The following is a 21738-nucleotide window of genomic DNA, read 5'->3' as shown; positions in this document are numbered from 1 at the left end:
CCTCACCATGATAAAAAGTAGAGTATTAGTCGTAGGCACAGGGGGTGTTGGCACCATGTTGCTCCATGCGGTGGAACAAGGTACTAGTAGCCTGGCCGAAGTAACAGCTGTAATGCGATCGAACTATAATGCCGCCGTGCAAAACGGAATCGACATCCACTCCGTGAAATGGGCCAGGCCAAGGGCTGGAGGCCAACAGCCATCAAAAAGACCGTCCCACATCAGACCTGCTTGGTAATACTTAAGCACATACGACCACAGGGTGTGGAAAATAGGGCTTCCCGTCCGCTCAGCCGTACTCAAGCCACACGCCGGGAGGTTAGTAGTTGGGTGGGTGACCACCAGCGAATCCCTTCTGTTGTATGTTTTTGCTTTTTATGTTCATTCAGCATTCAGTTTGTACCACTGAGGTAGTATAAGGATAGGTAGGATTCTAGATCAATGCCACGGCGGACTGAATACAGTGTTCGTTCAACTTATCCACGAACTTTTCAACCATTTAAGTGGCACCACACCCCCCTTCTACATCCTCGCCACGACGAAAAATATTTTATAAATCCCTCCGACCGTGGCGGAGATCATTGCTGCTGCCGTGATCCCCAGCTGCACGGCCATCGCCGTCTCCCAGAACGGCTCATCATCGGAAAGCCCTTGATCGCGCGATTCCCCACCACGCCGCTCATCAGCAGCGTCACATAAACCGGACCACCGAGACAAGCCCAGCCAAGGTCCTCAACGACGACACAGACTGCCAGCAGATCGACGCCTTCGACAGCCCGCAAGAGAGATCAGGGCTCGCCGCCACCGCTTGCCAGCGCTATGCGCAAATCTACAACCCGCACAGCACGCTGGACGTTGAAGAAAGACCACGAATAAAATCACCTTATGCACTGGTAATTCATTCACTGTGACTTTAATCCGGACGGAGTTGCTCACTAAACAGGAGAGTGAGCGGTGAAGGCTCTGAAGTAGTATTTCAATTTGCTTCTTCAGCAAAGGACCCCGTAGATTAGGTTTGCAGGGATATGAGCAGGGCCATCTGCATCGGGAGAAATTCAACCCTGGTTCTGACAAAGGCTCAGTTCTGCAGCGTCAGCCACGTTAGAGCACCCAATCAGAATGTCATTTGAGGCATGGCAGGATTATTTTCCACGGCACATGCACATGAACAGCTCCCAATAGGTGGACTCTGTTAGGTTAGGTATGATTCATGCATCCTCGTTAACGTGTCTTTTCCAATCCCGACAGCCGATGCTGACAGGCAGACTCGCCTCCGACGGATTAAGAAATTCCCGGGAACGTCGATAGTAATATCATCGGCACTCTTGAAGGTTGCTTGAACCGCACTAGGGCGTAAGATTCAAAGCCGATGTTGATCCCCCAGATTTGTAGGAGTTTGCGTCTCTGGTGGACAGACCGAGTATCATGAGATGGAGGGGTGCGTGGACAGGAACAGAATGTCATCACCATGTGGTAAAAGACCTCTAGGCAACACTAATCAGAACCCTGGGATTGGGAGAAGAAAGTTATAGTGGACGGGCCGGGGTCGGAGTCTTTCCCAGGCTTGGCTGCGCGGGCCCCGACGTAGTAAAAGGTAAAAAATGATAGTAAACGTCGGAGGTCGGACTTGAATTCCTCATTCATCACCGACGGTTGACCCTGAACGCCGACGGGACTCCGCAATTCACAATCGCCCTCCTGTTCCGGCGGGTCCGACTGCAAATCCCTTCCCTTCTAGTGGATTGGGTCTTCGAGACCATTATTATTCTGCTCTCTATCTCGGTCATGTCTCGTTATCTGATCTTGCCCCGGTCTGCCCAGCCTTTAAAGTGGGCCGCATCGTTGAGAAGGGAGAAGCAAAAAAGAGAAAGCGAGGACATAACTGTGTGCTTGCCACTGCCTTCACACGCTACACAACTCGTCTTCGGATGGATTATCCAAGTGCTATGCTTGCCAAGCCCCGCTTTCAGCGCCTACATATTACTATCGACTCATTGGGAATGGGTTGCCAGTAAGCGACATCAGGACGGCGATATCAATTCCCTTCCACATTAATACGAGACGCTATCGAGACCGCCAAGTGCTGGCCAAGAAGGTCGATGCCCTGCCAAGTCGGAGATACAAGGACGATCGTCATCCGCTATACACAAAGCAAGAAATCCAGCCCCGGCTGGCGTCGATCTTGATCATTCGCAGTGGAGATGATGTCGGTGGTCGGAGGGAAGAAATCTTGCCAAGATGCAATTTAAGCATCATCCTCGTGCACGGATGGAGTCTGCAATTCGAATTCGAGGACTCTGATGGGTTGCTCATTCAGCGATATGGGCCAAGTTATCGGGTCTGAACGAAAATCCCATTGACGCTGCTCCGAGACACCTCCGCGTCTGTCCGTCCATATATAAAGGCGGGTCATCTTTCATCTTAACACTCCTGACGATCTCTGCAAGTCACCTTCTTCTTTCTCTTCCAACTGCAAGGACAGGATGCGCCTTCCCAGTGCCGTTGCCTTGACTGCCCTGGTGGCCGGGTCGGCCGCTGCCGCCGGCTGCCCGTATGCTGAACGGGCGAACAATGTCGCTGCAGCTGCTGGTCCTGCTGGATGTCCCTATGCCAGACGCGCCGCTGCTGCAGCTGCTCATGTCAGGGAGCTTCCTGTTAAGACACCCAGCGGGGCTATCGAGGGCAAGAAGGGTATTTTCTACCGTAAGTACGCTCGAGACCCCATCTGAGCGATCTGCGTGCTAACTAACTCATCAGTAAACCGTATCGGGCCCTCTGGATCGCAGCTTTGGATTGCCAATGCGGATGGTAGCAACGCGACAAAGCTAATGGGCAATCAGACCCATGCCTTTGACTACCATCCGTCCTGGTCTCAGGATGGCCAGTGGATTGTTTTCACCAGCGAGCGACGCGGTGCTGGTCAGTCTGACCTGTATCGGGTCCGCCCTGACGGAACTGGACTCGAAGCCTTAGTGACGACGGAGAGTGCCGAAGACATTGGCGTCCTATCGCCGAATGGAAATCAGCTTGCCTACGTATCCACCCAGGGTAACTATACCATGAACGTCTGGGTCAAGGACCTGAAGACGGGCAAAGCCCACAATCTGACGGATACTTCCCTGACGCGGTCGAGCAACATCTACCCCACCGGTCACTTCCGACCATCATGGTCGCCCAACGGCGAATGGTTGGTCTTTAGCTCGGACCGTAATACCGACTGGACGGGCCACAGTGAGGGTGTCGGCTGGGAGCACACCCAGACCCTTGGCCTCTACGTGATCCGACCCAACGGCACCGATCTTCGGACTCTGGTGCGTCAGGATGGCTACTCCTTTGGCACTCCTCAGTGGTCGCACGACGGAAAGCGTATCACCTACAATAACATGACCCGTGAGAACACTTATGGCTCGCATGGTGTCTCTCAGCAGCAGGCCGCCGTGTCCGCTCAGATCTATAGTGTGGACTTTGCCACTGGCACCGATGTGCAGGCTCACACGTCTGGTAGTTACCCCAAGGTGGGCCAGCACTATATTGGCAATTCGTCCAACATTGGGTACCTGGTGAAGGCCGGGCCCTACGAGGGCATCAACTACACAAGCCCCGACAGAACCCACAAGGCGTTCAACCAGACCAACATCCGCGATCCCTGGTGGTCCCACGACGGATCCAAGCTGGTCTATCAGGTTTGGGACTGGACGCAGCAGGCGGCCGGCCTCAAGCTCTGGAGCTATGACAACGACTGGGAGTACCGGTACATGGACGTCTTCCCCCTGCACCACCCACCCACCAACCGTCTGGCTTCCACGCAAAAGGTGCTTGGCAGCGCCAACGGCTCCCTGGTGACCTCCACCCCTATGTACACCGACGTGCACGAAGCCCTAGACTCGTACGACATCTACAACATCAGCAACGCCACCCAGGCTGAGTACTTGGCGGAAGGTCAGGCGGGTGCATTCCAGCCCTCTTGGAACCCGGACGGCGACGAGCTCGTCGTCGGTTTTGGCGCATGGTTCACCTCTCGTGCCACCAACGCCGCGACTCTCTACCGTGCCTTCGCCAACGGCACCTTCCACACCAACCTGACCGACGGCAGCCACAACGCGGGCTTCCCCTCGTGGTCCCCAGATGGAACAGGCATGGTCTACCGCAAATGGAGCCTCTCCACCGGCGCCCCCGAGGGTCTGCACATCTTCAACTTCACTACGGGCGAGACTCGCCAATTGACACTGGGCTGGGACAACACCCCCGGCTGGTCCCCGGACGGCGAGCGCATCGTCTTCACCCGCAACAACAACTGGACCAGCTCTTACGGCGCTCGCTGGTATGAAGATCGCTTCGATATTTACACCATCCGACCTGACGGATCCGAGCTCACCCGCGTGACTGACAGTCTGTCCAACGATGCCCAGTAAGTTTCTTTCCCTCTCATCCTCTCTCATGAGCCCTCTCAACAGATGTTAACCCCTCTCGACAGTGCGGTGTGGTCCCAGGATGGTCGCATCATGTGGAGCACGGGTATGTACGGCTTCAAGGACGAGAGCGCCCTGTTCGACAACACCTTCCAGCCCTACGGCCAGATCATGGTCATGAACTATGACGGTTCCAACAAGACGCTGGTCACCGATACCATCTGGGAGGATTCCATGCCTCTGTACATGCCTAACGAGTATCTCGAGTAGAGGTTTATAAGTGTTCTAAATTTGTGTATATACTACAAACTTGATCCTTTTTCTTTCAGAGTTCTGGTGCATGATGATTATTGCGGTGTAGTTCCGTCTATTAGGCACCCACGCAAGGTTTGCTAATAGTGCCAGATAATTGCGCATATGCATGATCATTTTTATTACGATTTTCACTAAAGAGATCTGAAGTTAGTGATATTGAATTTATCAAGGAGCAAAGAATGAAGAGAGAATCTCTTCATAATATTTATTCTCACATTTGTTCTAAGTTTTGCCAGAAAATGTGGTTCGGGGTAATCGAAGCAATTCCATTGGACTTGAGCAAGCCGAATGTTCGCAGAGCCTCAAAAGAATAGAATCATTACCGAATGGGCAAACTAAACTGAACGGGCCTCATATGCCATACGACCTGATCACCAGAGACGTACACAACCCACTCCACCAGCTCCTCACCGGTCTGGCAATCCTTCATAGTCACCTCGGTGGTCGGATCCAGTACGATGCACTGGTCCTCCTCCGAAGACGACACGCTCGTCTCATCATCATCATCATCATCATCATCATCATCATCATCATTGCCCACATAGTCCGGATCATTGGCCTCGTCGTCTTCGGCAACACCGGGTAACGGAAATGGAGGTGGAGATGGCATAGTTCGATTCTCACTCATGTCAGGAACCGGGAAGAACTGTCGAGGTACGACCTCAGTAGTCTCAACTATGCAGTTATTACTTGGACCGGCAGCCCTCATTGAGTTATCCCGCTCCTGCAAGATCCGCACAATCTCAAGAAATTCGGCGAAGATTGCCTCGTCGCGCCGCGAGCAGAACACCTCCCGATTGTCGTGCTGGTAGCACAGGATGCCGTCTTGATAGTTGTAGTGAGACTTAGGGAGTTCCGTGTACAGACGCACCGAATCGCCCCATAGGATGACGCCGTATTTGCGGATGGTTTGCCCGGACTCTTCTCGCGCGTATTGCATCCACATGAAGAGAAGATCCTTTGCGTAGAGTGCGGCGTCATCCATGTCGGTTTCAGCGGCCATCACGCGAATGATTTTCAACCGACAGTCCGTTAGCCCTGTCTCGACCCAGTAGGCGCAAGGGTCGTGGGCCTCGTCCATGGGCTGGCTGCACCGAGTGGCTGACATCTTGGAGAGTCTGAGTGTGATTCCCCTTGAGTGCGTCAAGGGACGAGGCAGAGGCACCTGGTGAATGTTTTATAGCCTGAGTAGATGGGATGTCGAACCATAGCTTGTCGGAAAACTCCTGTATGTTGAAAAAGTTAATACAATGGATCGGGAAGTTCACCTTGAAGGAAGATAGAAGAATTCACCTGGGAGGGAGGAACATTCCGTGCTGCTCGTTAGTAATACTGGAGATTGCCTCATGCCTTCTTGGTGAAGAATTATGTCGGTCAAGTCACTCAGATAAGGTATATTCCACTGTTGAATGTCCACAAGATGCCACAATACATTGGAGTTCGTTTCTCTTCTCCACTCTCAACTTCTCTTTCTTCCTCACACTCTCTTTCTTCCTCACACTCTCAAAAACCCTCCCCAGCCTCCTCTGCCACCCTGTCTTAGAACATATCTTTTGCCTTTAACCCAGAGAAATGTCTTTCATCCTCAGTAGCATCCAAGATAATCTTAATCCCATTTTCTGTGCGTATGGATGAGGAGTCAACAGTTTGTACGCTTGCTCTAGTCGACCGACCATCCCACATATAACGGTCCTAAGGCGAAGAAACAGAGCTTCCTTTGGAAGCCGGTATCATAGCTTCTGCACGGAGACTTTACTGGCTAAGCTCCTCGTACCAGTAAGTTACATTGCCCCTTTCTGATCTGAGAATCTTTCTTTACGTGATGTGTGCCATGCTTACGCGCTGCCCCCTTAGGTAATGCTCTTGACACTCGCCGGCTGTCGCGCGCATTTGATTGATCGCTCTTCATGATGTCGGCATCTATGAGTCGCATTTGCAGAGTTACCTGAATATTCTCACGGGCCTCATGGTAGAACTTGTTTGCTCGGTATCTGGTATCTGCTATTTACCACCGATCGACCATCAAGAAGTAATCTTCCCAGAATCTCACAAGTTCGGCATTTGTGGACTTTCTACTTTCAAATGCGGTATGATCTCAGATCCGCATACGGCATACGAATTCAATTTTTCGCATGCAGGCTTCGAAGCAAAGTTCGCGCTCTTGCTTCTTTCAAAGCGCTAACAGATGGGTTCCTCTGGGTTGAAGGTAGAAGCGACATACGAGCCATTCTAGAAGTGAAAAAAGGGAGGCGGAGCGAAATCTCGGACAAAATCCGCCTCCGAAGACAGCTGAGATAGTGGGATGGCTCAAGTCTACCCATGTGTGGTGCTTCAACCAGCAGTGAGTCAATAACCGTGTGATGAAAGGTACGCCACTGACCAATTCCAGCAAAATTATAAATTCCCAAGATGGCGACGAAGCGTAGACGAAGCTTGGGCGAAGCCCCCGAAAGTCATCCCGAAGGTAAGATAACTCTATATTCATTGACCAGGTTGTCTAATGAACACTTCGCGTCTACTAGAGCCTACCAACGACACGAAATTACCTCTCGACGGATTGATTTCAAATACTGCACTCTTGCCCTAGTTGAAGCAATCGCCGGTCTCGTGCTTTGTCCTCCCTGCGAATTCAATATACTCCATGCCGCTTTTCAAGCGGGGTTCGGGCAAGCTTCATTCATAGCGTTAACGGACGGAGTACTGTGGGCGAAGCACGGCAAGTATATTCGTGCAATAATCGAAGTGAAGAAGAACCGTCGGGACAAGGACTTAGATAATATTCGTTTGCAAGAGTCAGCAGAAGTCGTGTCCTGGGTGAGGAATGAATACGAGGGATGCTTTTATGGCCAGTAAGTCAGTTACTGTTTGATTAAGGTCTGCTTCTAACAACATCTAGCAGAGCCATGATATCTGAGGACGGAGACCAGGCTTGGTTCATTTTCGACCAACCGACAGAAACTTATAAGTCATATCTCGCCGAAGGGATAGTCGATGCCAATGCCTTTGTCGACCTAAGCACGTATGGACCTTTGAGTTATCTCACGAAGAGCATATTAGAGAGCTATGTGTCATTGTTGCAGCAATAATCCTGCAAATGGTGAATCTCTTTGCGGCCAGCAATGCAATGGCGAATAATCATCCTGAGCCATCCGATGGGCTTGTTGATTGCTATTCATGACAGAGGTACTTAGAAGTTGGAAATGCGGGATTTTCTCTAACTATTCTGGAGGGCTTTAGGATGACCTGGAACTTGAAGCTGGGTTATAGTATAGAAAGACTTATATACAAAATGTTAGCAATTTATAAAAGAAGGAAGATGTATATACTATAATGCATATTACGGAGGGATGAGACAGGATAATCTATATTTAAGACTTATGCCTGAACCAGCCGATATAATCGGGTGTCTGCGACATTTCAAGCTGTGAGATTCTTTGTTGCATGGCCAGTAACTCATTCGAATTCCAATACCTGCGTTTTATCTTACTAACATTGTTATGAATTCAGATGTTTATTTCAATAGATGATGACGAGATATGTGTAACATTCGCCGGGCTGCCTGCAATCTATGCACAATACTTGTCGCGTGCGCTTGTGCGGGCCTTGTAGTTTTCCGGAAGAGAATGCTATAGATAGGATCGGTTACGATGGATTCGAAGAGGGGGAAGATGGTAAGGAACAGTAGTAGGGTCAAGGACATCCAAGTAGTGATGAGATATGAGCGAAAATATGGAGATTTTGCAGGCAGATTTTGGGTGGGAGCCTAAGTGTGATGACCCAGAACTTTGCCTCCTCGAGTACGATTGGACCCGATTCAAGAACGAAGCGGAAGTTCAAAGGTTGAGTGGGGTTCATCACGTTTGCCGAAAGGTGACAATCTTGAAAGTTGAAATAGCCCGTGAAGCCGAAACTGGGGCGTATAGCCAAGCCCTAAGTTTGCCAACCAATTCCCCGCGCAGCCTAGCATGAGTGGCAGTAATTTTAGGTCTATCAAGATTACAGTGACTGCCAGGATTGACAGAATTCAGCTTTCGAGAGTTGATGATCCTCGCGCGCCCTGCTGATTCAGGGACGAATGCTATCCTCGTACTCGTGCAGAGTACTTGATTGAGATCCGATGGGCCCAGCCTGGCGAACGATCGACATAGACGAGGTCTGTGCATACGCATATCGCAAACATCACCCGAACTGGCGAAAAGCCCTGGGAGAAAAGAGATGACGTTTCTGGATATTGTCAATATAAGACAAATACATATCAGCCACTGGCAGAGCCCGCCATGTTTGATTCTTTTCCCATCGTTCTCATTGTATCAAGTCAGCCAGCAGCATGCATTTCCCGGCCGTCGGAGGGTTTATCCCTCTCTCGCTGGGCATTGTCTCGTCTGTCGCATTGATCGCGGGCGCTGACACCGTTCCTAAACCCGAGTCTATTGAAGTGGTTTCACTACCACTGCCACCGGTCGTGTCTACCGACGATTTGGGGGCTTGTACTCGTCAAGTGAACCCCACCGGACCGGATGTATGGGTAAATCTTCCCTCCTGAATGGCGGCAGCTTCTCGCCCGATGGGATTACGTCTTAGCCAGCTTGAACTTCATGGGCGCACCAGCTGCCCCCGATCCAGCCAGTATCTACGCCGGAGTTCACTTGATTATGCATGTGGTTCTTCGCAACACCAAGACCGCTTCTGTCCTTGACTTCGTCGCAGTCACGTACCATAATTACTCCGATGATGGTCTGCATTATATCCACGGACACGAGTCGGTGACCTCCACCCCCTATCTGTGACATCAGCTCGGTTGGATTAGTATTCCAATCTCACTGCCCCTGGAGCCTCGCATAGTACCAAGGTCACCAGTCCGGGGGTGGGAGGGAGGGGGTTCCATGTCGTCGATGGTGCCATGCTTAATGTTTTCGTGGCCAACGGTACTCTCGTCACTACCGTGGATGGAGTAGTATACAAACAGCCCCTGAATGGGACTTGAGGTTGACATCTTCATGGTCAATGATTCGTATGGAGCCGTGGTTCTTCTGTAGCATAGCCTCTTATAATCTATTAGACGTTTCTCTCTCACTGGCCCACTTCGAACTTAGTATAATATCTGTGAAAGTTTTTGTCAGTGTTGCACTTGGCATAGGGCGGTTAAAATTATACCCGTCCCTGATCTTTTGGCTGAAGGGGTCTTGGTAATTCCCCGCAGCCTCAACTAGATTTGCTCTTTGTTAGGAAAATATTGTGGCGGAGAATTGTTGTGTTGCTCATGCTTATATGCGTATTCGCAAATTCCTTCTACTGGAACGGTGCACCCTGTCAACCCCGGTTCTGCTTGACCACATATGAAATGAAAAGCATCATGTAGACTGTACCTCTCTGATACACTATGGCTAGTACATGTGGTTATCAGTCACTTGGGCTTCTGCCGTGACTGCTTTGAACTCTCGTCTAATGCTGGGCGTTGCGGTGGGAAGTTGGAAGGTACCGTTCTGAATCGCTGAACAAGATACACATGGTGCTCCAAGTTACACCCTGTTAAAATTCTTTCGCACCACATAGATGCTAAAGCTTCGACTGGTTCCCGCCCTCCAAACACAACTTCACCTGCCTCCGACTGTCACCCAACACGTCATACCCAAAGTTGTGATCCCAGAACTCTTGAGGATTGGTCGGTACCTGCACCCCCTCCGGCATATACCGCTGAGCGCGCTCTTTGATTCTCCAAGCCTGGTCCTGCCCGGCATCGGAGAGGACCTGCATCGCCGAAACTCGCTTGAGCCGTATACTCTCGAACAGCTCGAGCCGCCTGCGGATTTCTCTCAGGTCTGGAGTGCCGCTTATCTCCGCGAAGATCTCGCTCAGGGCGCCGGCATCTTCAATAGCTTGGGCGCCGCCTTGGCCTTGGTCTAGATTTACGCTTAGCTGAAATTCGACGAAGGGGATTCATAGACTAACGCGGGAGCATCGGGTGTGCGGCGTCGCCAATAAGCACTAGGCGTCCTTTGCTGAAGGTTGGAATGGGGTCGCGGTATAGCAGTGGCCAGCGCTTGATACTTGTTGCTTTTCTGTTGGATCGGCGTGTCAACGGTAGCGAACGAGAATAAAGGAAATTTTACGCACCCGGTGATTTTCAAAAGACTTGGATGGAAATCCTTGAAGTGGGACATGAAGTCCTCAATGGTGGCCGATCTATCCCAGTCTATCCCCGAAAGGTTAGCTGAATCAAGTATAGAGTCGAGACACTAACCCTCTCTCTCATGGTCCTCGGCATGAGAGTCCTGGTGAACAGCCACAAAGTTCTGCATCTCGTTGCTGTTCATTATCCATCATTAGCGAGCGATCTATCAAGACCCGCGAGTGCCATACTCAGCGCATGGATACCAAACAAGCCGCCTCATACTTTCCTCCGCTGTGAAGATCTTCATCAAACCATCTTCAAGCCTGGTAGGTCCACTCCCAACGAGGGGCCTGATTTCAGGATCCTGACGCAGCTCGTCGCTTGGTATCAAGAACCTAAACACCGCCCAACCGGTAGCTTTGACGGCGGTGGGATGGCCAATAACGTGCCGGATTGTCGAGGTGTGGACACCGTCTGCTGCTATAACGAGATCGGCGTGGTGCATGGTCCCGTCTGCGAGTGTGATAGCTCCGTTTTCAGGGCCGTAGTCGACGACTGAACTGCGCAAGACAATCTCGACGGGCTTTCCGACACCATCTGGGTCCGTAGCCACCCGCCGGAGCTCTGAATGGAGATCTACCCGATGCGCAAGAAACCAAGGCCCGCCGTAGAGCGCAGTGAAGTCGGGGAACGTGGCTTCCCGGTCAACCTGGAGATTCGATCCCCGTGCCATGATATGTTTGCGTGCTGTTACCATGCGTGCTCGCTTATGATCGAATCCCCACTGGTTGAGGACTTGTGAGGCGTTGGGGCAGACGTTGATCGCAGCACCGACCTCGCGGAGAAGGCTGGAGCGTTCGTGTATCTAGACATTCTTCAGTAGTCGACTGAGGAAGACTTGGCTCTGGTTTGCTTACTGTTACGTCGTGACCGGCTCGACGAAGACCGATTCCTGCGGCGAGGCCACCGATTCCGGCGCCCACTATGAGGACCTTCATCTCGTCGATCGAGGATGATTTGATAGTGACTGTAAGTGGTGGCCGAACTGAGTCTATGTCGGGTAGAACTGATTCCTAAATCCTGAAAACTCTTGAACAGCACGGAGCTGTGGATTTGTCAGTGTCAGAGTCTGCTCAAATGGCAGGGAAAACTGAGAGATGCAGAAGGGGGGGATGGGGTTCCAAGAGACACACCGTTCCAAGCGGGGTCCAGCTTCCTTGCATTGCACCATACTCAAATTGGTGATTTGATTGCCCCCTGCCTCTACCAATGCCTGCCCACCCTATGCTTGAACCGGTGACCGACCATCTGACCTACGAGCGGCAATGCATATGAGAACTGCTTCGTTCCGCCAACCGCGTGCTGTCTAACTAAACGCTTTCAGAAGCTTTAGAGGTTGTCTGATGGCCGTGCCGGGCTCTGTGCTACATAGGCCCCCTGTAATACTAGTTCGCAAATCAAACGTGCCCTATAGACAAGACACGTATATCCAGCTCAACCACCACTCATGCGCTCTCCTTTCCACACTCCCCAGCCTCACCCTCGACCTGCACTCCCTCTTCACTACTAGCCACACTAGCAACCTGCCACCCTCTAATGACATCGCCCTTCCACATCAACAACCCAACAAACAAGAACGAGAAGACCGCAAAAAACGCCATCATGCCATACACCCAGCCCACATCCACAGCCTCAACCCACGGATCGATATAGAAGCTGATCGTCAATCCATACACGATGCGATACGCGCCGACCACGATCCCCGCTTCAGCAGGATACCGCGTGAAGCACTCGACGACATAGTTAACCGTGACGGGCACGCTCGCCAGCGAGCCAACGGTGACGATGAACACGGCTAGCGCGAGCACCATGTAGTGCAGATGGTACTGGAGGGTGGCGCCGAAGAGGCCCAGGCCGATTGGGTTGAGGATCAGGGATGGGATCCACAGCACGTGCAGTCTGTACTCGGGTTTCCAAGCCCCGTGGGAGAGGCGCCGCGCGAGGAGAAGGGGTAGTCGGTCGTTGTATTGGTGGCCCGCTAGCTGAACGAGGATGAGCCCGATCCAGTGACAGAAGGTGAAGGCCGCGTTTTGGCGCAGGCTGAAGCCGTATCCGCCTTCGCTGGGTGAGCGTTGCAGCCAGACGGGAACTAGGGCGTTCATGCCTACGTAGAAGCCGAAGGAGATTAGGGTGAAGGTGCCCATTATCAGGGTCACCGGGCAGAGGCCGATGAGGACGGGCACAATGGCGATTCTTGCGGTCGTGGACCATGAGGTCGGTCGGATGATGCTCTGGCCGAAGAAGAAAGTCGCGCGGCGGTTGGCGAGCCAGGTGGAGGGGGGGATGATGTTAGATTCAGGGTTGGTGCGGTCGAATGCGGTCTCTTCGAGGAAGAGCAGGATGAGGATGGCGGTGGCGCCGAGCAGGCCGACTGACCACCAGAATTCGACAGGGAAGAAAGTGCCTGCGGAGATGAAGGCTGAGAAGGTTGGACCGGCGATGGTGCCAAATAGGAATGACATGTGCAGCGCTGTGAAGGCGCGGCCGCGCTGGTGCAGGAATAGTAGATCGGTGATCACTCGGGGGCCGATCACGGTGGGCACGGCGCCGAAGAAGCCTGCGAACAGTCGGGACATCACATATGCGATATAGTCATCCGAGTGCGTCATCACAGCTGCCCAGATCTGGCAGATTAGGGTACACAAGATACACCAGAAGATGACCGAACTGCGGCCCAGTCGGTGGGCGACGGGGGCGACGAAGAAGGGCCCAAAGGCCATTCCGGCCAAAGCTGCCGAATTCTGCAAGGTTAACTATCCGTTACAATCACGGCAAGAAGGGAACATACAGCATACGACTCTTGAACCTTGGTCTTGCCATAGATCTTGGCCTGCTGGACGAGGTTGAGCTGGCCGGAGAGGGGGGCAATGGCGCCAGAGAATGAAGCCAGACAGAGCACAGCCAGAATCAGGTACTTTGCGGCAATGCGGCCAATTCTGGGGTAAGACAAGATGGGGACAGGGCTGTCAGCGAAGAGTCTAAGACACGATAAGGGGCAATGCCTCACTTACCAGTGGATCATGGGGGCTGTCACTGGGCCGGGGCACCAAGACAATCCCTGCCTTGACTGCTTGATCATTATGGCGAGAGCCTTTGTCAGTCTCTATCTCAGCCATGTTGTCTGCATCACAAACATGCTTTGATACTTTGATTATTTGACCACATTTGAATCAGGAAAATTCGGTGGGCAAAACGACCCCTGAGTCGGTTTCGGTCGATCATTTTCCGAACGCGTCAGCCCCGAATTACTGCCCTGAAGGGAAATTGAAGCCGATCTCTTGATCAACAATGTACTGATGTATTGTGTCAATACACCATCATAAGACTTGTATAACTTCAAAGTCAGCCAGGATCAATGAGTCAAAATAGCTCCATCTTGAGTCACCATCAAGACAAAATCTACTACATCGTATCAAAAATTGATAAGCCCGGACTCCGGCGGCGGGCACCCAATCCAGTTTAGTTTCAAATTTCTTCAGGACAATATAAAGATAAATCCCTTCATCTACTCCAGAATTTGACTCAATCACCGATCCCCATAAAGCAAATCCCTCAAGATGTGGCACCCATTATCCTTTCAATCTCAACGGCTACTCTACCGCGCCGTCGAAGACACGCCCGAAGACGAGGACTTCATTCACTCTATCCAGTCCGATCCCGAGGCCTACGCCAACTCCACCCCGGCCTTACCCAAACCTCAAGCCAAGCGCGACACCATCAATGGCTACAAGAAATCTCTGACCGAACGGGCCCTGTTGTCAGCTATTATCGTGTTGCCCCATGAGCCGAGTTCCGAGGAAGACAGCCAGAAAACCGGTCCGGGGACGCCAATCGGAATCATCTCGCTGCGGAGAGAGGGGGGTGACTTTGCCCACCATCGCGGTACCTCGATCACCATCGACATTGCCAGGCTGTACCGCGGGCAAGGCTACGGGAGCGAGGCAATCATTTGGGTGTTGGATTGGGCGTTTCGCCGGGCGGGATTACATCGCGTGGAGATCCAGGCCCTGTCGTACAATGCGGGCGCGGTGCGGTTGTATGAGCGATTGGGCTTCAGGCTGGAGGGTCGGAGAAGAGAGGCGATCTGGCACAATGGGGCCTGGCATGACGATGTAATCTTTGGGATGGTGGAACGGGAATGGAAGGAGAGGCAGAAGCAGCAGGAATAGGAGGCAGACATAGATCGAGATGTCAGTTGGAGTGATTTAGCTATAGACAATGAAATCCATCCGTGTTAACTTTCTCAGATTCTATCTAGGGTCATTCACCAGCCGAAGTTTGCCTTGAGCAAGCCATTGTGGAAGGTCTCATTTACTGCCACTTGTGGGCACAAGAAATATGGTAGGGACTATACAGGCTGGATGACATCAAGATTGCTCAGCACGGCAACTTCCTTTTTCCATTCATTCTTCTATGACCACAATCATTGTCTCGTCATTCTCGGATCGTTGTTTTCGCCCTCTTTGCAAATTACCACTCTATTTTCTATCCTCCTTAGCAGTATCAGATCACACATCTCTTCCTCGTCCCGAACATATCTCCCTTAGGTCGTCGACATGTCCTCTTTCATCCACAGGACAATTCGCAATTTTTTCCACTCACATGATAAGTTTTCGCGCGACTACGAGGATCTGGAGTTACAACGTGAGGCGATTTTCGAAACTCTCTGGGAGACGCATAAAAGCGCACGGGACTTGGAAGGCTGGTCACTTGGACCAGACGAATTAGAGGGGCTATCGATTGTTATAATACCTCTCGACCTCACTGCTAGCCGCGCGATCGACGTAGCTCCAGACACAACCTCAGCGGCGTACTTCGTTCCCCTCAGGCAACAGTTTATCGAACAGCATGCGATGGACGTTTCGGACGCAAGAACCCAGAAACGGCTGGATAACTTGGAAAGGCATCTAATGCCCAGATTCAGCATGAGCCTCATTGAGTACGAATCTCTCGATGCTTATAGCAAAGCTGGAGATCTTTGTAGTCGTCTGCATATGGAGATGTCGACTAGAAGGCTCGCAATGAAGGATGGATCGTCCAATCTGAGCATGATCACAAGATGGCGACGCAACATGTGAGTCTTCGGACAAAATTCCTCTACCCCCATACAGAAGAAGAGTAGAACTCATTGCTTTTGGAAACTAGCGACTTCTTTCCCGATCCTGCCTTTACCACCAGAACTGTTAAATCCCGAGACGGATTCACAAGTAATATACATCACTTTTACGGATGCTCGAACGAGCCTACCTTCCCCCACATCAAGTTGGTTCTACAGCATAGTGATATCGTGGACCCGGAACAGCTGCTGAAAGCTGAAGTCCTAGCCATAACGGCCACGATGCATTCCCGTCTGTGCGCGGAGACTCTCAGAACACTTGATGGCTCCTGTAAGCTCTTATCTCCTTTCTTCTTTTGCAAGTTGTCTCTTTCCTTGTGTGTCTTCGCTATTTGGTTAAGCATGTTTTAACTAGAGTAACTGCTAACACTGACTGTTCTGCCTAGGTGATGGTTTTTACATTCGCGGAACACATCGGGCGCATTTTGACTGCGATTCACGACGGTGAGGCTTTGAGAATCTCGATGTCCGCATTCTACAATTTCCAGCGAGCATCGAGGGAGACCTGGAATTTGTTCGCTCGATACTTGGGAGGGGACATCAACCGTCACTTGTCGACCAAGAAGGTGCCGATCCGGAATGTCGCGTCAGATGCGGAGTTGTGAGTCCTGGGCATACATTTGCGTCTATTGGCTAGCAGTGAAACCCCTATCAGATCACCCACTGAGGCTGAAATGACTCGTGTGAGAAGGTATGCGAGGCAGAGGCGCATGCGACCAGCAGTATTGCCAAAGCTACAGTGAAAGCAATTCAGAAGTCCCCTTCAGATATCGAGACCCTATGACGTCATTGTAGGAATCTTTGTATGAGTTATTCAGCGCAAATTATCACGGGAAGAACATTCTTTCTCCTGATACTTTCCCGTCGATAAGCTGACACCTCCCCGCTTTTACTTGAGACAGCATTCGAAACTCTCGACGGAGACTATTTTCCAATATACTGGAAAGAATGCAATCAGAACAAACTCAGTTCTCTCTCCTGTGCAGAATTGAACCGAATAGTGGGGCGTATGATCTCACACGATTGATAGACTCATGGATCAACGCCGGACCTTTTACCACTCGAGGAATGCTTTTCCTTTGCTCCCCTTTACTTTCCCCTGACGGCGGCCAACCCTAACTCGACCAGTGGATATGGCGGCCAGACCGCAACAAAAATTGACTCGTAACAGTGAGCCAAGCCAGAACTGCCTTCCTAAAACCACCAAAACCAAGCTCCTGGAATTATCCTGTGGGGACATGCTATCGCGAGATTTCGTTTAGCCAGCCATCCCCATATGAGGTCCACCGTACGTAGTCTAAGGCAGAATTTGTTCATGGAAAGTTCCTAGCCCACCCCACCGTAGCAAAATCTGCAAGCGCGATCATTGTGGATTCACTTAAGAACCACCCGGGGCCCATCCTGCTCGATTCAAGTCGTCTTCCCTGCAAACTCGGGCACCCCAGCTAGACCTCGACCATACCTGCAGCCATGGCCTCGTCTCCAGCCGCAGGCGAAACGCCCGGCTCCTCCAAGATCCCCTTCTGGCGCATGGTGGCGCAGCCGGACGCCGTCACGCAGGAAATCATCAACCACCCGTACCCCGGCGCCGGCACCGAAGAGGATCCCTATGTCGTGTCCTGGATTCCGAACGACCCGCGCGACCCGATGGCCTTCAGTGCGGTGACCAAATGGTCGCTCACCTTCCTCGTGGCCGTGGCCACCCTCGCCGTGGCCTTGGTGTCGTCCGCGTATTCCGGCGGTCTGGTCGAGATCGTGCTGTACTTCCGCATCAGCGAGGAAGTGTCGCTGCTAGGAATCTCCCTGTTCGTGATCGGTTTCGCCGTCGGCCCGCTGTTCTGGGCGCCCCTGTCGGAGATCTACGGACGTCGGCCCGTCATGGTCCTCAGCGCGATGGGCCTGACGGCTTTTACGGCCGGCACCGCCGGCGCGCAGAACATCCAGACCCTCATCATTCTGCGCTTCTTCGCCGGTAGCTTCGGATCGGCGCCCATGGCAGTGTCCGGGGGCGTGATTTTCGACACCTTCCCGACGATCAGCCGCGGGCTGGCGAGCAGTCTGTTCGCCGCAGCGCCCTTCCTAGGGCCGACGCTGGGCCCGATCATCGGCGGGTTCATTGCGCAGGCCGGCGGCTGGCGCTGGGTGCAGGGGTTCCTGGCGGCGTTCTCCGGGGCGCTGTGGCTGTGTCTGGTGTTCCTGTTGCCGGAGACGTACGCACCGGTGCTCCTGCACAAGCGGGCGGCCAAACTGTCCAAGATTACGGGCAAGGTGTACCGGAGCAAGAACCAGATCGAGCAGGGCACGACGCCGGTGTCGAAGACGCTGGGCGTGGCGCTGTCGCGGCCCTGGGCGCTGCTGTTCCGCGAGCCGATCGTCTTCCTGCTCTCGCTGTACATGTCGATCATCTACGGCACGCTGTACATGCTGTTCATGGCGTATCCGATCGTGTTCATGGAGGTGCGCGGCTGGACCGAAGCCATCAGCGGCCTGGCCTTCCTGGGCATCCTCGTCGGTATCCTGCTGTCCGTCGCCTACTCCTTCCCCATGTACTTCCGCTACAAGAAGAAGACCCTGTCGACCAAGGGCCGCGTGCCGCCCGAGGCTCGCCTGCCCGACAGCTTCCTGGGCGCCGTCGCCCTCCCCGTCGGGTTATTTTGGTTTGCATGGACCAATTACCCCTCCGTCCACTGGATGGCGCCCATCGCCTCGGGCGTCCCCTTCGGCTTCGGCATGGTCATGGTGTTCCTGCCTGCGTTCAACTATCTGATCGACTCGTATACCATCTACGCCGCCTCGGTGTTGGCCGCCAACTCGGCCATGCGCTCGGTTTTCGGTGCCGTCTTCCCCCTCTTCACCACCTACATGTATCGCAACCTGGGCATCCACTGGGCCACCTGCATTCCGGCCTTCCTGGCCCTGGCCTGTGTGCCCATGCCGTTCTTGTTCTACAAGTATGGCGCGCGGATCCGGAAGAAGTGCCATTATGCGGCCGAGGCCGACGCCTTCGTGGAGCGCATGATGGGCGCAATGATGAAGCAGAAGCAGGAGGAGCCGAGGGCTGCTGCCGCTTCGGGGGATGATGTGCGTGAGAAGCCTGCAGAGAATGAGCAATAATTTAAGATGATGCTACACGAGCAGTGTGGGAGGCTCATAGCAGAGGCCGATAATGATAATGTTTACTTTATAGACTGGGTGCTTGGATAGATCGCGTATATAGACTTGTGGATTTTTGATTACTTCTACGCTTAATTCTAATGAATAATTGATCAAGTCTCTACGCTATGCACCCCGACCCCTGGCATTAGCATAGCAAGGCTCAAGCAAGGCTCAAGCCGATTCCGCTGCATCGCACGCCACTCACAGCCTTGCTGACAGTCACGTGAAATGCACCCTAAATGAGAAATACGAGGTGGCGAATGCTTTATAACCGAACACCTCCCAAAACTCCTGCAAGCAACAAATCAAATCAAACATATGGGAATTATACAAAATGCAACTGCCAAACCTCTATCCCATCAAAGCATTAAGCTTCACCTGTTCACGAACGAGCCACAGCTCATACTTGACCAGGATCCGACACACAACCGCCGAGGCCACGTAGCGCACGACGATAAACAGCGCATCGGCCACGGAGATAAACAGCAGACTCGAGAACAGGAGGATCCCGAACAGCGTATTCGCTGCCGCGAGCATGCTGGTGAACCAGGAGATCAGCACATTCGCGACCGTGCGTTCGCGAAGCTGAATGTCGATCGATTTGCTCCTGTCCGAGGCCGTGAACTGGGCCTTGATCCAGCTCAGAACGGTGCCGAAACCGAATCGGTCCGCATGGGGGTCCGAAATGTGCACACGCGTACGAAGGACGATGGTCATCAGCAGATGGGTGGTGACGCCCAGCGCGACCCAGAGGCCCGGGAGGTACTGCACGCTCTGCGCGAAGGAGAAGACCGCGCGCATGCCGATCTCGTAGCTCAAGACCAGCACGTTGGCTGCTGCGGCTGCTGCGAGGGCGATTTCGAGGAGGACGATGGCGAAGTTGTGGTGTAGCAGAAAGTCTGCCGAAAGCCACTCGTAGGATGTCTTTAGGTCTTGGACGTGCTGGTAGAAGTTCCCTGACGGGTCGACCGGGCTTGCGGGGGATGCGATCGTCAGGAGGAACGATAGAAACTGCCGGTCGCCGAAGACAAAGAGCATGGCGGTCTCGTGGGCGCTCGGGCTGATGCTGAGGAGGAGCGTGGGCATTAGACCCAACACTACCTGCGCGCTGGACATCATGGACTTGTAGAGTTCGGGAGTCGATGCCAGCAGGCAGTTGATCAATGGTGTGACTGTACTGTCGACATCCCATACTGCAAGTTGTGGGTCATTTTGGGTCAGGTTGTCCGTCTTTCTGCTCAGGTACGCGTTATATTGTGCGGAGCAATTGGTGTGCTCGATGGTGTGGAATGCGGTCTGATACCTCGGATACCAGGAGCTGAAACGCTGCAGTTCAGCAGAGGCAGATGTTGATAGAGAGAAGAGGATAAGAGCGATCAAAAATATCTGCTGTGGTTTTGACATTGTGGATCGGATGGAGATCGATGCTTAACACGAAGGCGAATCTATGGAATCGATAATGTCCGCAATGCAAGAAAAACTCTCTGCAGGGCGCCTAAACGTCATCTCCAGCTCCTATATAGCGTCGAGACTCCCATAGAGATTCGCCTTGATTCTGACGGCCCGCGTCATGCACAAGCCATTTGATACCGATTCATGCAGGCGCAGACATCTTCGTGATGCTCGAATACGATATACGGTAGGCATCCAGATTATTATTGTTGTCGTTCGCTTGAAGACAAGTCAAGTCATGAGCATGATCCGATGCATGAAGCATGCAGCAGACGGCGACAAGCATGCTCGGAGGGAATATGGGGAAATCCGCAGGCATCAACGCGTGGCAAAAACTCAATCAGTAAATTGGCGGAAGGAAGTTATCCAATTGAGATTGCTGACTGATGTGGCTGATGTTGGTGGCATCGTCAGTCAGGCAGCGGGGTTAAAAGCCCGTAATATAGCAGCATAGCCACGGCGTGCTTGGCGATAAGGAAGGACTGAACCTTGAACTTCGCGTATCGGAGTTGGAGATCCTGCTCACACATCATTCGAGCTCTTGCATATCTATGCGGGCGAGATTCGTCAATATCTCTGGAGGTTGATACAGCACGGGAACAGGGTCACTAGAACTGCACAGCCTGCTTCGCGGATCTTTACAGATACTCCCATTTGTGAGAGGTGTTCATCATGGGTAGGCTGTGTCACATTCGGGCAGCTGTAATAGGCCAGATACTCGATCGTCGGCATCGAGAAAGACTTGCAGGCGCGAAGGTATCGCTGTGAGTATTCCGTGAGGACGAGCTTGAAGCAGTCTGCTGTCTTTAGTCTGTCTGTCGTCAGGACAGCTCTAGCTTATTTGACTGGATCGTGGACTCGAAGACAATCGGAAGTCACGTATGTGCCACTCACGTGCGCTCAGTTCGCCATGCAGGAACGGCAGAGCACCTTTCCGACGTTCTTGAGTAAGATGCTAAGAGCCACGCCTTTCTGGCTGATCTGTCGAGCACCTGTTGTGGTCAGTGTGACTTCTGCTCTCCTCAGTTGTAGGGAGATTAGACTTGTCATGTAAAATGGAAAGGAAAGGGAACTGCTATGTTGATACAGTACTTAGAGTCCTGGACTAGTCCTGTTTG

The 21738-nt window shown here is 52.5% G+C and overlaps 10 protein-coding genes across 10 annotated transcripts; 6 read left to right on the top strand and 4 right to left on the bottom strand.

The window, feature by feature from the left end:
• Positions 1-2483: 2483 nt before the first annotated feature.
• Positions 2484-4679, top strand: BO97DRAFT_450467 (tat pathway signal sequence domain-containing protein; the record flags this gene model as incomplete). Its single annotated transcript, XM_025698924.1, has 3 exons — positions 2484-2703; positions 2758-4408; positions 4475-4679. 3 exons carry the CDS (start codon positions 2484-2486, stop codon positions 4677-4679), a joined length of 2076 nt encoding a protein of 691 aa, XP_025552248.1.
• A 364-nt stretch (positions 4680-5043) lies between these two features.
• BO97DRAFT_423797 (uncharacterized protein) lies at positions 5044-5832 on the bottom strand (the record flags this gene model as incomplete). Its single annotated transcript, XM_025696922.1, has 1 exon — positions 5044-5832. The coding sequence occupies one exon, from the start codon at positions 5830-5832 to the stop codon at positions 5044-5046; it is 789 nt and encodes a 262-aa protein (XP_025552247.1).
• Positions 5833-7133: 1301 nt separating this feature from the next.
• Positions 7134-7810, top strand: BO97DRAFT_423796 (uncharacterized protein; the record flags this gene model as incomplete). Its single annotated transcript, XM_025696921.1, has 3 exons — positions 7134-7188; positions 7312-7573; positions 7624-7810. 3 exons carry the CDS (start codon positions 7134-7136, stop codon positions 7808-7810), a joined length of 504 nt encoding a protein of 167 aa, XP_025552246.1.
• Positions 7811-9051: 1241 nt separating this feature from the next.
• BO97DRAFT_423795 (uncharacterized protein) lies at positions 9052-9511 on the top strand (the record flags this gene model as incomplete). The annotated part of the gene is made up of 2 exons (XM_025696920.1): positions 9052-9243; positions 9278-9511. 2 exons carry the CDS (start codon positions 9052-9054, stop codon positions 9509-9511), a joined length of 426 nt encoding a protein of 141 aa, XP_025552245.1.
• A 507-nt stretch (positions 9512-10018) lies between these two features.
• Positions 10019-11979, bottom strand: BO97DRAFT_469860 (putative salicylate hydroxylase). Its single transcript, XM_025699880.1, has 6 exons — positions 11754-11979; positions 11085-11701; positions 10966-11030; positions 10839-10917; positions 10674-10783; positions 10019-10624 (listed from the first exon to the last, which is right to left on the bottom strand). The coding sequence occupies exons 1-6, from the start codon at positions 11832-11834 to the stop codon at positions 10281-10283; spliced, it is 1296 nt and encodes a 431-aa protein (XP_025552244.1). The 5' UTR covers positions 11835-11979; the 3' UTR covers positions 10019-10280.
• A 362-nt stretch (positions 11980-12341) lies between these two features.
• Positions 12342-14012, bottom strand: BO97DRAFT_423793 (polyamine transporter; the record flags this gene model as incomplete). Its single annotated transcript, XM_025696919.1, has 3 exons — positions 12342-13637; positions 13685-13810; positions 13908-14012. 3 exons carry the CDS (start codon positions 14010-14012, stop codon positions 12342-12344), a joined length of 1527 nt encoding a protein of 508 aa, XP_025552243.1.
• Positions 14013-14425: 413 nt separating this feature from the next.
• BO97DRAFT_405003 (GNAT family N-acetyltransferase) lies at positions 14426-15123 on the top strand. The gene has a single exon (XM_025695084.1). The coding sequence runs from the start codon at positions 14454-14456 to the stop codon at positions 15063-15065; it is 612 nt and encodes a 203-aa protein (XP_025552242.1). The 5' UTR covers positions 14426-14453; the 3' UTR covers positions 15066-15123.
• A 329-nt stretch (positions 15124-15452) lies between these two features.
• Positions 15453-16755, top strand: BO97DRAFT_413554 (uncharacterized protein; the record flags this gene model as incomplete). The annotated part of the gene is made up of 5 exons (XM_025696298.1): positions 15453-15970; positions 16042-16283; positions 16316-16329; positions 16399-16613; positions 16668-16755. 5 exons carry the CDS (start codon positions 15453-15455, stop codon positions 16753-16755), a joined length of 1077 nt encoding a protein of 358 aa, XP_025552241.1.
• A 727-nt stretch (positions 16756-17482) lies between these two features.
• On the top strand, positions 17483-19154 carry BO97DRAFT_469859 (MFS transporter; the record flags this gene model as incomplete). The annotated part of the gene is made up of 1 exon (XM_025699879.1): positions 17483-19154. The coding sequence occupies one exon, from the start codon at positions 17483-17485 to the stop codon at positions 19124-19126; it is 1644 nt and encodes a 547-aa protein (XP_025552240.1). The 3' UTR covers positions 19127-19154.
• Positions 19155-19464: 310 nt separating this feature from the next.
• On the bottom strand, positions 19465-20734 carry BO97DRAFT_405002 (uncharacterized protein). The gene has a single exon (XM_025695083.1). It carries the CDS (start codon positions 20570-20572, stop codon positions 19520-19522), a length of 1053 nt encoding a protein of 350 aa, XP_025552239.1. The 5' UTR covers positions 20573-20734; the 3' UTR covers positions 19465-19519.
• Positions 20735-21738: the final 1004 nt, after the last annotated feature.

The sequence above is a fragment of the Aspergillus homomorphus genome (assembly GCF_003184865.1).
Source record: "Aspergillus homomorphus CBS 101889 unplaced genomic scaffold BO97scaffold_14, whole genome shotgun sequence".
Taxonomy (NCBI): domain Eukaryota; kingdom Fungi; phylum Ascomycota; class Eurotiomycetes; order Eurotiales; family Aspergillaceae; genus Aspergillus; species Aspergillus homomorphus.
The sequence above is the reverse complement of the archived record's forward strand: the minus strand, read 5'-3'. Positions and strand labels throughout refer to the sequence as shown.